We start from the raw sequence: 15058 nt of genomic DNA on the forward strand, positions 1-15058 counted from the left end.
TCACTTCCCGACGCAGTGTGTTCTTCAGTCTTCCTCTTCTCCGTTTCTCTTCAGGATTCCAGGTTAGCACTTGCTTAGTGATGCAGTTAGGTGATTTCCTCAATGTATGTCCTATCCACTTCCAACGTCTTTTCCTAATTTCCTCATTGGCCGAAAACTGGTTTGTTTTCTCCCACAGTAGGCTGTAGTTGATGGTACCCGACCAACGGACATTGAGTATCTTACGTAGACAATTGTTTACAAATACGTGTACTTTTTTGATGATGGTTGTAGTAGTTCTCCAAGTTTCAGCTCCATACAGTAGGACTGTCTTGACGTTCTTATTGAAGATTCTCACTTTGAAATTAGTTGAGAGTTGTTTTGAGTTCCATATGTTCTTCAACTGTAGGAATGTCACCCTTTGCCAATCTTTGTCATCACATCTGCATCAGATTCTCCTCGTTCATCGATGATGCTGCACAGATACTTGAATGTTTCCACTTCTTCCAGAATTTCTACATCAAGTGTGATGGGGTTGGTGTTCTCTGTGTTGTGTTTGAGGATGTTGCTTTTTCCCTTGTGTATGTTGAGACCTACTGATGTAGAGGTTTATGGTACACTGTTTGTCTTGACCTGCAATTGTTGGGGTGTGTGGGCTAGAATAACTGTGTTATCTGCAAAGTCCAAATCGTCTAGTTGCATCCCAACTGTCCATTGTATTCCGTGCTTCCCCTCAGATGTCGAGGTCTTCATAATGCAGTCAATCACTGGAAGAAAGAGGAAGGGGGAGAGGAGACAGCCTTGTCTGACTCCGATCCTCACCTGAAATGCCTTTTTCAGTTGTCTCCCATGCACGACTTTGGACTGTAGTCCGTCGTATGAATTCCTGATGATGTTGACGATTTTCTCAGGCACACCATAGTGTTGAAGAAGGTTCCATAAGGTTCTCCTACCTAGGCTGTCAAACCTTTTCTCTCAGTCAAGGAAGTTGATATATAGTGACGAGTTCCACCCAACTGATTGTTCAACGATGATCCATAGTGTCGCGATTCGGTCTGTGCACGACCGAATCTTACGGAATCCAGCCTGTCAATCTCGAATTTGGGCGTCTACTGAGTCTTTCATCTGGTTCAGCAATACTCTGTGGGAAACCTCTCCTGGTACTGACAACAGTGTGATTCCTCTGTAGTTCTCACATTTGCTCAGATCTTCTCTCTTCGTTATTTTGATGAGGTGTCTCTCTTTCCAGTTTGTCAGTGACACTTGTTCTTCCTCCCAAATCTTCCTGAACAGAACGTGGAGCATGTTTGCAGTTGCTTGTATTTCTGACTTCATTGTTGAGTAATCGATTGAATGAAACTCGTCACTGTAAACCTCCTTGATTATCGGGGAGGCATTCCACAGTGCCGATGGGAAAGCATTGTGAAACCTTTCCCGACAATATGGAGCACCTGAGATAATAATCACCAACATACGGAATTCATATAAGGGACCGAAATGTAAAGTCCTGCACCAGGGACAGCTCACATACGTATTCCAAGTAAAGACTGGGATCAGAAAAAGCTGTCTACTCTCATCTTTTCTGTTTCTGCTGGTTGTTGACTAGTGTGGTCATTCACTTGATCTCATTTGACCAAAACGAGGAGTCAACGAGATACACCCTTCTTTTATTTGGCTACCCGACGACATGTTCTCGTGGACTGGTGGGTGTAGGCATAGCACTGAGTGCCAGGGAAGAACAATCATTCTTAGAATGGATGTTTTTAACGGGGAGTGCAATATGCCAGATGGACCAAGCAAGAAGAAAGGGAAACCAACCACTGAGAACCAAGAGTAGTGAAACAAGTGGACAGAGCGCACTGAATATACCGGCAGCAGTTGTACCACACAGTGTGCCAGACGAAGTACTGGCATCTCTCTGATTACGAAGGCAGAACAAGCACTATTATAATTGATCTCTGTTAACGGTCGTCTATGTTTTTTCGGCTGAATGGGTTCGTGATAAATCAGAAGTATAGGAACGCTCGTCGATTCTTTTTCGTCATTAACGCCCTACGCTCACACTGACTGCAACCCGGGTGAAGTGAAGGATGACTTTTACATAAAGCTTACTTGACTTGAAACACTAAGCCCTCAGACATAGTACTCGTGGCAGCTGACTTTAATGTCAGGCATGTAGTTTCAACTAAACAGAAAGACATTTAAGTCGGTGTTTTTGGTATTCCGGCTCAACGAACTTATAATGGAAAATATACGAACAGCTGTGGAAACAGCAGTGGAACCTATTAATGTTTTAAACTAAATGTTCATGCAAACACTAATGGATTTATACTAATTCTGTGACCTTGATAGACACACGTAAACTCGTCCCATCAGGCTCCGAACACGATGAAGAACGAAAACAAATCAGATCCAGAATAACCAAAAATCTAAGGAACGGCCGTGAGCAGTAGTGGGCAACGAAGGCAAAAGAGATGGAAAAGGCAGCTGCTGAAGGTAACACCAGACAACTAAACATGGCCATTAAGATTAGAAGATACTCGTAAGTTACTAGTATTTGACCATAGATGTCTTAGAAATATTGCTCACATCTGCTGAGATTACTGGGTAAGTAATGGTGCGGTTAGACTCACGGTATTAGGGAATGATGGTAAATCAGTTGATCAGGTTGAAGACACGACTAGTATTGTAGTTTGGCAACTAGCAACCAGTAACACCTAGATTCGAAGCGTCCCCAATTAGATAAAACCAGGAGTCAGATGCGAAGAGGTAGGAAAGATATATTTGATGCGTTATCAATATATCGAGAAGCGATTGATCTAATCTGACCAATGATCGTAGGAGATGTTTCCCACGCTGTGCTGTAACGTGATTTGGTGCGGATGCATGACCGAACGCCTTCAGCTAGACAAGTCCGCTTAAAAAAATGTGGTCAGCATCCAATGTGGACACGATTAAAAAGCTATTGATTTCGGGGAATTATTTACAGCTACAGATCACTCTCCCCTAGTTAGGTAGTGATGACCCTAAGATGTGACCAGCCAGAAGTTTAAACCCAACGAGTTTGTCGTTGGTAAACACTCTTCTGATAGCTTGCTATGTTTAGCAGCGTCTGGTCGTCTTTCCTTACACTGAGGGACCATGAAGCACAACATAGTAATAGGGAAATAAAGTACAATGAAAATTTCGGTTCCTTGTGAAACTTCGCCGTTCTTTTCCAGCAGTCCCGGAAAAGAAAAAAAATAGAACGCATGAGTGCATATCGAATTAGACTCGTACTTGCGTAAGGACACGAGGTGAGCGTAAAAGCGATTAGAAAATAAATTGGTTTTTCTTGGTTTTTTTTATAAAAAATATATACGCTCATAAGTAAAAAAAATTATTTTTTTTTGAAATATATATATGAAAAGGGAATTCGATGTAAAGTTTGTGTCCTACGTGCAATAGTCGTTTACATGTTCTGGACATCTTACTCTTCTTCCAGAACACGTTGTCTTAAGTTTATTTTCCGACGTTGGCGAAGTATCAAGGTGCGTGTTGGCTTTCGTGTGGGGTACTACAAGTGTAGGAGCCGTGTCGTTCGAATGTACTGAAGAAAATTGTCCATGTGAGTCTCGACGAACGAAGATATGTGTACAATGTCGTAAGTCAGGTTGAATGAAAACTTCAGTTGATTGCGGTCGAGTGTGAATAGGTTTAACTGAACTAAATGCGTTTGTAAGCCTGCTCGTGTAAGAGTTTAGATCCATAATCATTGAGGAAGACGAAGGATCAACGAATTCTCCTGGAAGTCGGAGTGCCGCTCCATAAAGGAGTTGAGATGCAGTGTATCCAATGTCAGCTTTCATTGCATTGCGGATACCTAGTAAGACGAGTGGCAGAGCGTCTGTCCACTGTGAAACGTTTGTAGCTGATAGAGAAGCTTTAAGTTGTCGATGAAAACGTTCTACCAACCCGTTTGCTTGTGGGTGAGAGGCGGTCGTTCGGAAGCGCGTGATTCCTAATAGTGTGGTCAGACAACGGAAAAGTCCAGATTCGAACTGGCGTACGCGGTCTGTAGTGATGGTTGAAGGGCAGCCGAAATTTGCTACCCATCGTTCAACGAAAGCGCTATCTACTGTCTCAACAGTAATGTCCTTAATAGGCACATCTTCTGGCCATCGAGTGAAACGGTCTACGCATGTTAAGACATATGAGTATCCGTTGGAATCGAGTAAGGGTCCCACCAAATCTAGATGAACACGGTCGAAACGAGCATCAGGGGTTTTGAAAGAACCTAAGGGAGATTTGTTGTGTCTAATCACCCTAGATTTCTGACAGCTTACACAGGAGCGTGCCCAATCCCTCACGTCTTTATTCATACCAGGCCAGCAAGACCGTTCGGCTATAAGCCTGATTGTTGCACGAACACCCGGATGAGAAAGATTGTGCAACGTATTGAAGACGTTGCGTCGATGTTTTGGTACGATTGGACGATCCCTACTTGTAGACGTGTCACATAGTAAGGTTTCCTCACCTGTTCCCATCTGTCTAATACGTAGTTTTAGAGTTGTCGAGGATAACTCATGCTGAAGATCAATGTCTTCTTTTTGAAGCTGAGCAAGTTTAAGAAGGTCGATTCCTTGGAAGCTGTTAAAGGAACTAATAAGAGACAAAGCGTCTGAGACTACATTGTTTGCTCCAGAAATGTGTTGTATATCTGAAGTAAACTGCGAAACGTAGTCCAGTTGTCGAGACTCTCGGGGTGAGTACTTGTTTGAAGATGGACTCTAAGAAAAGGTAAGAGGTTTATGATCGGTAAAAAGCGTGAATTCTCTTCCTTCGATGGAATGGTGGAAATGCCGTACAGCACAATACAAAGTTGGGAGTTCGCTACCGAACATGCTGTACCTCGATTCAGTGTCTAGCAACCGTTTAGAGAAAAATCCTAAGGGTTGCCAAGAGTGGTTGACCCATTGTTGTAAGACTCCTCCGATTGCTGAGTCGGATGCGTCTACGGCGATACTAATGGGCGCTTGAGTGTCTTGATGCGCAAGCAGGGTTGCCTTAGCGATATGTTCCTTAACCGTGGCGAATGCTTTTCGAGCGGTGTCGTCTAGACTAATTGATTTCGCATGTCCACGAAGTTGGTCAGTTCACAGTTTCATAAGAGATGCGCATTTCGGTATGAACCGTCTATAGAAACAAGGCCGTTGAAAGTTCGCAACTGCCTAATCGTGGTCGGTTCTGGGTTTCGGTTATAGGCTTTAACCAAGTCGATTTTCGAAAAGACAGTTGTAGCTTTCAAGGTAGCTGCCAAATCGTGAATGTGGGGCAACGGGTAACGACCGGAAATGGTTTAATCATTCAGACGCCGATAATCACCAGTTGGACGGCAATCGTTGCTGTCCTTTTCAGGGACCATGTGCAAGGGAGACGACCATGGGCTATTTGACGGTCTAATGATTCCTAATTCTATCATGTGTTCGAATTCGCTTTTAGCTAACCTAAGTTTTTCTGGAGGCAGTCGTCGTGCTTTTGAGAATACAGGTGGTCCTGTAGTCGAGATATGATGTGTGACATTGCTGATTACACACGGCAATTTCGGTTGTAGTTGATATATCCCAGAGTATTTATCGAGTAGTGGTTGACATAAGGGGTCTATGGTGTGCTTAATTGTGACTGGGGATAATCTACAACCAGAAAAAGGAGTTACACAAACAGATAACTTAGTGTTTCCGTCTATTAACCTTCGTGAGCGTGTGTCGATGAGTAGATTGTGGTATTGTAGCAGGTCTATACCAATGATTGGCATAGGAACATCTGCAACAACGAAAATCCAGTGTATGGGTTTGCGTAAACCCACGTAAAGGTAAACGTGCCTTTTACCATATATAGCGATCGGTTTTCCGTTTGCCGCCTGTAAACTTAAAACAGACTCGTGAAGTCTGTCGTTAGAGTTCACGGGAAGCACGCTAACTTCTGTGCCAGTGTCGACGAGGTAGAAAACTTTCGTTGTCACATCTGTGACGTATAACAGACGCCTAAGTGGCCGGCTACGGTTGCCGTTAACGCGTGCCGGCTGGGAAGTTTCCCGAGTTTTTATTTGTGTCAGTCGCCTTAGAGATCGGGTAATTGCAGTGCTTCCTTCAATTTCTAGAAGATTTGCCATACTTGTTATGATACCAGCACCAGTCGGGATCTCTCGACCACGAGAAACAGATCGCCTACGTGATACGCTTCTTTGCGCGGTCCTTGACCGACTACGGTCATTACGAAATCGCAGATATCGTGTTAGTGTATGACATAATTCGTTAATGTCATTTTGGGTCGTTTGAGGTTTTTCTTTAACTGAAAAAACCTCGGCGCCAGTGGATTTGATAATTTCTGGAATTCGATCTGTAGATGCAGCAAGTTCGTCTACGGAGTTGTTTTGGAACGAGACGATAACTGCCTGCACCTGTTTTGGGAGTTTGGATAAGAAACGTTGTTTGAATAGGCATTCGTCGAAGGTCAATGATATTGAGGAGTTGGTCTAACGTTTGTCGATCGGTTAGATCTCCACGTCTCAGAATCGATCGTTTTAGCGTTTCGTAAGGTTCCGACACATCACTAGTAAACATACTAGGTGTTACGTACCTGTTAAATTTGCCCGGCAGTGCCTTAACCACCGCGAGGAATTGTGAGCGTCAGTCCGTAATGCCGTGGCCGTTAAAGTCAACCTCTGCGTGGTAGAACCAGGATTCGATATTGTCAGGCCAAAACGGGTTAACTGAATCGAGGGTAGGGGAACAGTTTTTAACTTAAATACCTTAGGTGTCTGTTACGTCATAGTATTATTAGAACGAAAAATATATAATTAAAATATATCCGAAAATGTCGAAAAAAAGGTATTTCACAATATATAAAAATCAAATGAAGAAAAACAATGAATTGAAGCTCCAAAGAGGAACAGACCCACAGTTATTGTGCTTGGTGTACCAAATCACGTCGGTCTCACCACTGAAGACACGACTAGTATTGTAGTTTGGCAACTAGCAACCAGTAACACCTAGATTCGAAGCGTCCCCAATTAGATAAAACCAGAAGTCAGATGCGAAGAGGTAGGAAAGATATATTTGATGCGTTATCAATATATCGAGAAGTGTTTGCTCTAATCTGGCTAGTGAACGTAAGAGCTGTGTCCCACGCTGAGTCGTAACGTGATCTGGTGCGGATGCATGACCGAACACCTTCAGTTAAACAAGTCCACTTAAGACAATGTGGTCAGCATCCAATGTCGAACACTTAATGAGCTATTGATTTGGGGGAATTATTTACAGCTACAAGGTTGTAAATCTTCATCGACTGAGATGATTGGGCCACGTGGTACGTATGTCTGAACACCGGTTACCACGACGCGCAATGCTAACTAGTGTTGGGGATGGCTGGAAGAGTGTTAGGGCGACCAAACCAAAACGTAGCATTAGTCCTTGAAGTCACTAACTTCTGGTCTTAGCAATGTTGGTAGGTGCAGACTATTTGGTTGGGGTCCGTGTGACTATCGTAACCAATGGTTGGAGACTCTGAGTGACATGGCTCAGAATCGATCACAATGGCATAGGTGTATACACTCTTTGTCTTCCCTTAAACTGTGGGATTAAAATTGCTTTATACCTTTCTTTCTTCGAACTAATTCCTTCTTCCTGTACTATCTTTTTGTACACAATCTTTTATATATTACTACAATTGAAGTAATTGCTTATATGAATTTTGTGTTCTTGTTGTGCTAATGAGGTGTGGCAACTTGGACCGATGCACATATGTGCTTGGTCCTACGTTGTAGCTAACTGACTGATCTTGTAGGGAGCAAGAACAAAGATTTGATCGAAATAACAAGTTCTTAGTTATTTTAATTATGGGTCAGAATTACAAAACCAGTTAAAGATACTTAGATAATTTGAATGATCGAAAGTTCGTTGATATCTAGGAAAGATCGAGAGCTCTTATGAAGGTGTTCAGAGAGTTTACGGCAACCGCTGTTCAGCTATTATAGCTGCTCTAATAGTACAGTTAGTGGCAAAAAGAGTATATATATCGATTAGGCTATTGAGAACGATTCGTACAGAAACAATAGTTTGGTTGGAGGCTAGATTATAACTAATACAATGTTAAGGTGCTTACCAATTATCTAGGAAAAATTATCTCCCTAGGAATTGAGATGCTTATGGATGAGTCTGCTATTGACGGTGGATACACCCGACTTATTGTCTCTAGTTTTTTTTAAATAACATTTCTACACCGTGCCCCACAATTTCCAAAGTAGGCACCTCCAGTCAGTGTTATAAGGCCAATGAAAATAATATGCCCTATTTCGTCTGACAGCGAGTATGAATATTGGCCAATAATGGGTACCATATATACACGAATTATATGCACTTATCCAAAAGTACTTTATTATCATTGGGCTACCTGCTCATGTAACGCCATAGCAGTCTCCTTTGAAACCCTTATCACACAGTTCTTTTAATAGAAAATGCAGGGATTGATTAGATCGGTCTAACGCCTATTTAAGCTGTGAAAGCACAAGATAATAAATGAAGTCACGGAATTACAGTTCATTAAGGTTGAGCTGTTTGTAATTTAGCAGACGTCAAAACGTTCAGCTTCAGTATCTGACTGAATATTTATACATCAAAAAGAACTAGAATTCTTATCAAACCAATCAGTGCCATGGCCGATTACAAAAATGACTTAAAATTAACCAAATACCGTAACATGTGAACGAATTAATGAAAAAAACAATAGTCATTTCTTGTGAAAGGGAAAATTTATTATACAATTCTTTTGTACAAATTTACCAATGAAAAAGTGCTACGAGGAATGAATATTTTTTACATCAAACCCAACAGATTTAGTATTTTTCTTTGCCAAAACAAGTGAATTACATATCTGGAAAAAATCAGAAAACGTAAAACCAATTATAATTCAAACGTACTCCACCAAATAATTGCTTAGATGGTCGAAATCGAAGTAAATACCAATATTAAGATCATTGGTCATTTGTAAGATTACCATCATGCGTTATGGACCGTGAAAGTGGCTTTGGAAGGAGGGGGGCATAACAACGGAAATTTTTCATCATTGGAGCAACTAGTTCTTAGGGGACCGATTGTTGAAATATACTCATATTACTGAAACTATGTAAGCAAATAAGGGTCTTATATGAGGACAAGGGATACTTCTAGGTTTCTCGAAACTAAGCCGATGTTTTCTGAGGTTAACTTCAATACCTAGTAGGTGTGTGCATGTATGAAGAATACTGGATTTTTCTTGAAGATCAGTTGTCAAGAATGCAAAATTCATTGATTCTAAAATTGACTTTGCGAAACAACATAAACTTTCTCCAGGGATTTGAATTTACACACAAACATACCTGAAATTGCTCAGGAAACAAAAAACTGAAATTAAATCGTGGCTCGAAATCGATTGAGTTAGTGTAGATGTATACATTCTTTAGCTTTTCTATCCACATTGTCATTTGTCCTCTTAGAAACTCAATTCTGTGTTCCTGCTATTGCTATTATCAACACGATTCTTCCGAGCTTAACTTGTTAGCCTTCTCTCTTTTACTGTTCAGATGTTATGTGTGCCAAATGGATCCGACGGAAAATTGTGCCAGGCTTCACGTTGTTTATTATTGGAACAATTCGTTCTAACGATAATTGTAACTATGCAGCTAAATAACTCATGCTTTTATGGTCTGGAGAAGTCGTTATCAGTAAATTTTGCTTCTCATATGGTCAGTATAATCACTGATTATAACAAAAAATGTAACGAGAGTAAGCGCTAACATCGATATACGAAATAGTTTGAAATGTGTAGAAAGAATTTTAATAACTTTCAACTAAGGTGAACACTATTCACTAAGCTGATAGTAGATCATTCTGAGGGTACTGTCCAGTATGGTACAAAAATGAGAAATTTTTACCACTGACAAACCGAATTCAATGTAACTACGTAAGATGTCGGCTGAATACAAGGCATTATGCAACCGCAATCACTTAAGTATAGAGGCTTTATAAATGGAATATATATTTTCCAGGGATTCATTATTTGAATTACTACTTTAACAACTTTTGATCGGTCCAATCGGATTTTAAATATAAGTAGAACAATCTCGCTAGAGTAAAGTGTAATGAAGAGTGCTTATGTTTTAAAATCTGATGAAGAAAAGTGGATCTGTTTTTTCGTTATATTGCGGCCAGGGTCCAATTAAATAGTAAACATATTATTTCAAAAACAATAGATGCAGTCGTAGCTGAATTAATGCTATTTAATTTACTGCGATGAATGAGCTTTAGTATATAACTAATAGGACTGGTATGAATGAACTACGACTAATGTACACTGACTAACTGAGGGATCGTCTCAAAGTAAGAAACTTATATGTTATGAAAGTAATTTATAAAGGACATCCTATATTTACTGAGTTTACCTTCGATACATTTTTTTTACTAGCTTGACAGGACTTTGGAAGCTCGTCGTAAAGTTTCATTCATATTGTCAGATGACAAATAAAAATAGTTTCTAACCAGCAGCTTTCCTCCGTGCAGTAGTTTTCACAGCTTCTTAATCAAGTTCTATCAGCATATTCCTCAACAATATTATCATTATCAACACAAAAAATTCTAATTTTACACGAAATACTGTTAGAGACAATTTTATTTATTTATTCATTTGAATACATAAATATTGGTACAAGGGGGCACCGAATACATGTGCGCCACATAAACCACTCGACTTGTATGAAGGCTGGGATACTGCCCGGATGCCCAGACCGAAGCAGGTGGTTTTCTTAGGGGACCACACACAGAGCCTTCGATCTAAAGGTCTGATCCACAAGGCAGTAGAGCAACGTCAGGAGATGAAGTCCCACGGTAGCCGGTGACCAACGATTGATCCATACGCCATTTGTTCCCTTAGGATCCTGGAGCCCATGTGCACTATTGGTTTGGAATCAGGGTTTTCCAGCTAACTCTTCTAGATGGACCCTCCATGTCCATCAATTCGGTTAAAGCACTAAACATTCGCTTTTCGTCCTCTCAATTTCGTAAACAACACCCCCACCGCGAGAAGGCAGTGAGTAGGACATCTCTGGCAGTGGTTGTATACGCGTGGTCGGGTGAGAGGGTTTCGAGAGGGAGAGCTGACTCTCCCCACTCTCGGTCGTGCCAGGGCATTCGAGAGTAGAGACAATCTGATAATAGTTCATTCACAGAACAAAAATGATTATCTTGTAAGCGCACATATTGATACAGATAAAAACCAAATACAATTCCGCAAGCGGGTAATTTAACAACACATTAAGTAAATTATGTGTACCTACCTTGACCGAATACTATGTGTTTTGGATTATCACCGATATGACTCCTATCTTTGCTTTTGAACTTTTTTTTCTTATGAGACTCTGGAGTGTTCGCTAAAATAAAGACATTGTGGATACATAAGTAAAAACTGTCATATATATCAATGCTTAATGAGTCCCTGTGTTGTATTTGTTTCGTTTATGTACATACTTACAAGAAATACAGGATAAAAAACAACCACACTAAATGTAAAGTAAATACGATCATCTCAATATCGGACTATTTACTTACATAAATGCGAATCGGTCATATTCACGTCTATGCACTCATATTTCCGTTTTTTCAATTTGTGTTTCTTATTGGCTAGATAGACAAAAAGGAAGTAAAATGATTTCCAATGATCAACTCGATATAAATCAATACAGTATTCTATTTTTTTAAGTAAATCATTAGAACCAGTCTAAGTAGGAGCGACAAGTTAAACGATAAGTTTGTTAGTCCATGTTAAGTGAAGTGATAAGATCATGTACCACATGCGTGAAGCCAAGCTACTGGGTACTAGGAAGCGATCACAGTAAAAGTTGGAATCAGAGATTTCGTACTAAGTTACACCATTAGTTTATGAAATGAAAAACCCACAATCTTAATCATTTGGGAGAGGTTTAATTTCCAGATTGCACACCATGTGAAAGGAAAGTGATCAGTGGTTTGATACATGAGTTGATTACAATAACACAAATTTACTCACTACCCTACTTGACACTTGAAACAAGCTAGGTAACCACATTATCATTCTAAGTTGAAAATTTTCTCAGCTATTGCAACACACAGATGCACATATAATGAAAAGTTATGCAATGTCTCATTACAGAACAGTCAAGGGAGAAGAAAAGTTATTCCTTACCTGATTCTGAAAATGTCGCTTCACTATTTTCAGCTGAGCCACTCGTCTTTAATTTCGGTTCATCAATTTTATTTTTCTCATCTACCAGACAAAACATACAGAGAATGAAAGTTCACTTATTGCTTCGTTAATATCAAAACCATCACTACCCATAGTTTGATTGCAACCTTCTTTAAGTGACACAAGCTATTAACTAAATGTTAACTTATAGGAAGAAAAGTATTTTAATCAGGTGAATTCAAGAAAATGCAAATAGACAGAGTCGATAGACTAAGTCACTCAAGACTAGGACATAAAAGATGCTTAATGCTTTTCTCTTTTGCTTTGATGTGGCTTTACTGCTAATATCCGTTGACGATACATACTAAGTACAAATAAATAGTGTTATGAGTATCTGGTAAACTTCATGTTATTGTAAACGAAGTTTCGCAACTACTGAATGTTGATCACTTTACAGAACTAAAACAAAGCTGAACAGAAACGTACTTTAAAAAGTAATATTTCACTTACCGTCTTTTGGTGGCTTTAGCTCAAGTTTTTGAGATTTGAAGTTCTTTTTGTCTGAGCATAGAAATAAAGAGAAGCATCAAACTCAAATAAATATTTGTAGTTTGTTGGTAAGTGTACATATGTAGGATACTGAAGTGACAAAGTATACGTAGCAAATTATTAATAAGACTAATAAAAAACTAAGATGGTTGGTTGACTGAGGTCACTGGGCCAATTGCTACTTAATCAAATACCATAATTCCAATCAAACAAACAAACGAATACGAAAATTATGTTGGTCAACTGGATGAAAGTAATTTGAAATAAATGAAACCTGCTATTTTAAACAAGACGGCATGTGAAAAACAACAATAATTGCCATTAAACAACTAGTAACTCGATAATTTTGTTTATCATTTCAAAATATACACCAGTACAGTGAATAGGTTGAATATTTTATTGTGAGAAACATACGAAACTTTCTTATTGTCACAGATTTCTGATTAATTCTGATTTTCAAACGATGAGTTGAAGAAAACAAAATGTATGGTATATATATAATGAGTACTGGTCATTAATCTTACTAGTTTATTGTCCTATTCTATGCTACTTAATGTACGACGGTCTGGATTTCCCAACAAACATCCAAAAAATAAGACACCTTTTTTAACCTAAAAGTTGCTCCTTGAAACTCGATGCGATGGATTGGTTTAAATATTCGAATTGGCCCAGGTTGGAATTTCATCTCCTTAGCCAAGATCTAGACATTCTAATAAGGTCAATATTCTTCAGTCAGTCAGTCAGTCAGCTACAACGTAGGACCAGGCACATTTATGCATCAGTCCAAGTTGCCATACCTCGTTAGCGCAACAAGATGAACACCAAATTCATAGAAGTAGTTAATTTAGTGGTGGTAGTATATAAAAGATAGGTTGTCTTCGCCATAGGTGATGTAAGTTGGCAAAAGCAAAACGAGCTTTTTGAATCCGTGCTGAGATTTCGTCAGACACCAACCCACTAGGGCTGATCTGACTTCCAAGATAAGTGAAGTTGTCGACGCGTTCGACTACTTCGTTCCCTATCTTTAGTTCAGGTGTATAATTGTACACGATTACTAGAATCATATTATATATTCATGAATACAACAACACTTACACCATGATTGCATGTGCAGACGATGTTGGTCGATACCTTTTCTACGAAGTTTTTTAACAATTAACTGATTAGATATAATGTTCTTGAGAGTGAGAAATACATTTCTGAAGAAAAAAAGATATTCGCTAGAAATGGAGGATAGTGATATACACAAAATTTGAAAAAGAACAATGCATTGGAACAAGAAATTCAGTTGCATATATATATAAAGATTATACATGCGTATAGAAATTATCTCAAAGATGAACAAATACGTATTACCTGCATGATGGATTACTAGTAGGCACTGAACAGTATTCAATTATGGAGCCCAATGGAAACTGCTGTCGAAGTCGATCATCTTCTATTACTGTAGACAGTTTGCATATTTTTATACCAAATGTAGAGGCTTCTTTAGTATTTGTTTTCATATTTTCGGATTTAATTTCAAAATGAAGACCAGGTAAGGCAGATACACGGCGACCACTAATCACTTTATTTTGACAAGCGTCCAGAACAACTTGAAGATCATCATGACATTCAAACTCAAGTAAACAGGATCTAATAAACCAATTAAAAATAAAAATACTATTAGAAATAAACTATGAAATTTGAATACCAGGTGAGAAAGTCGAAATAACCAAAAGATTTCGGATTACTTACGAGCAGCATCATAGTGCGCACTGAAATATTTTTATCCGCTTCTTCAATGACAACATTCGCGCCAGTGAACAAATTAGGCAAACATCATTCAAATAAAAAGAATAAATTGGAAGTCTATCCAGAATTAAATAGGTCTGTGTATAAAATCTGTGAAGCTGATGCCACGCCAATTAATAACATCCACCGACGTTTTGAACGATGGACAGTTCAGCTGGTCTGCTGCTCCGGCAACATCAATCAGACTATCCTATCCTTCCTGGTCAGAGTCGACTGATCCACCCAGCGGGGCGGAAGTCCGCAGATAACTCCAACTTTTGGAGCTCCACAAATCACTAGATCAAGATGACTTACCTCTAAACCTTCCTAGGGATGGTGGCAAACCGAACTTTTGGTTATGAAACTGACTGAGATGTTTTAAAAGTTCGAAAATCAGAGAGTGTTTCAGTGTTATTCTGTTGAAAGATTGGATATAAACTATTTCCCAGTCTCACAATTTCATAAACTATTTTAGCTGAAACTAACCTTATTTTTCCACTTAAAAATAAATTTGCATATCCAGTGC

General features: G+C 39.3%; 1 protein-coding gene across 1 annotated transcript; it reads right to left on the minus strand.

The window, feature by feature from the left end:
- Window positions 1-12199: 12199 nt before the first annotated feature.
- Window positions 12200-14264, minus strand: Smp_047320 (hypothetical protein; the record flags this gene model as incomplete). Its single annotated transcript, XM_018789283.1, has 4 exons — window positions 12200-12291; window positions 12721-12771; window positions 13855-13958; window positions 14176-14264. The coding sequence occupies 4 exons, from the start codon at window positions 14262-14264 to the stop codon at window positions 12200-12202; spliced, it is 336 nt and encodes a 111-aa protein (XP_018654742.1).
- Window positions 14265-15058: the final 794 nt, after the last annotated feature.

Source organism: Schistosoma mansoni, chromosome W (genome assembly GCF_000237925.1).
Source record: "Schistosoma mansoni strain Puerto Rico chromosome W, complete genome".
In the NCBI taxonomy this organism is placed as follows: Eukaryota; Metazoa; Platyhelminthes; class Trematoda; order Strigeidida; family Schistosomatidae; genus Schistosoma; species Schistosoma mansoni.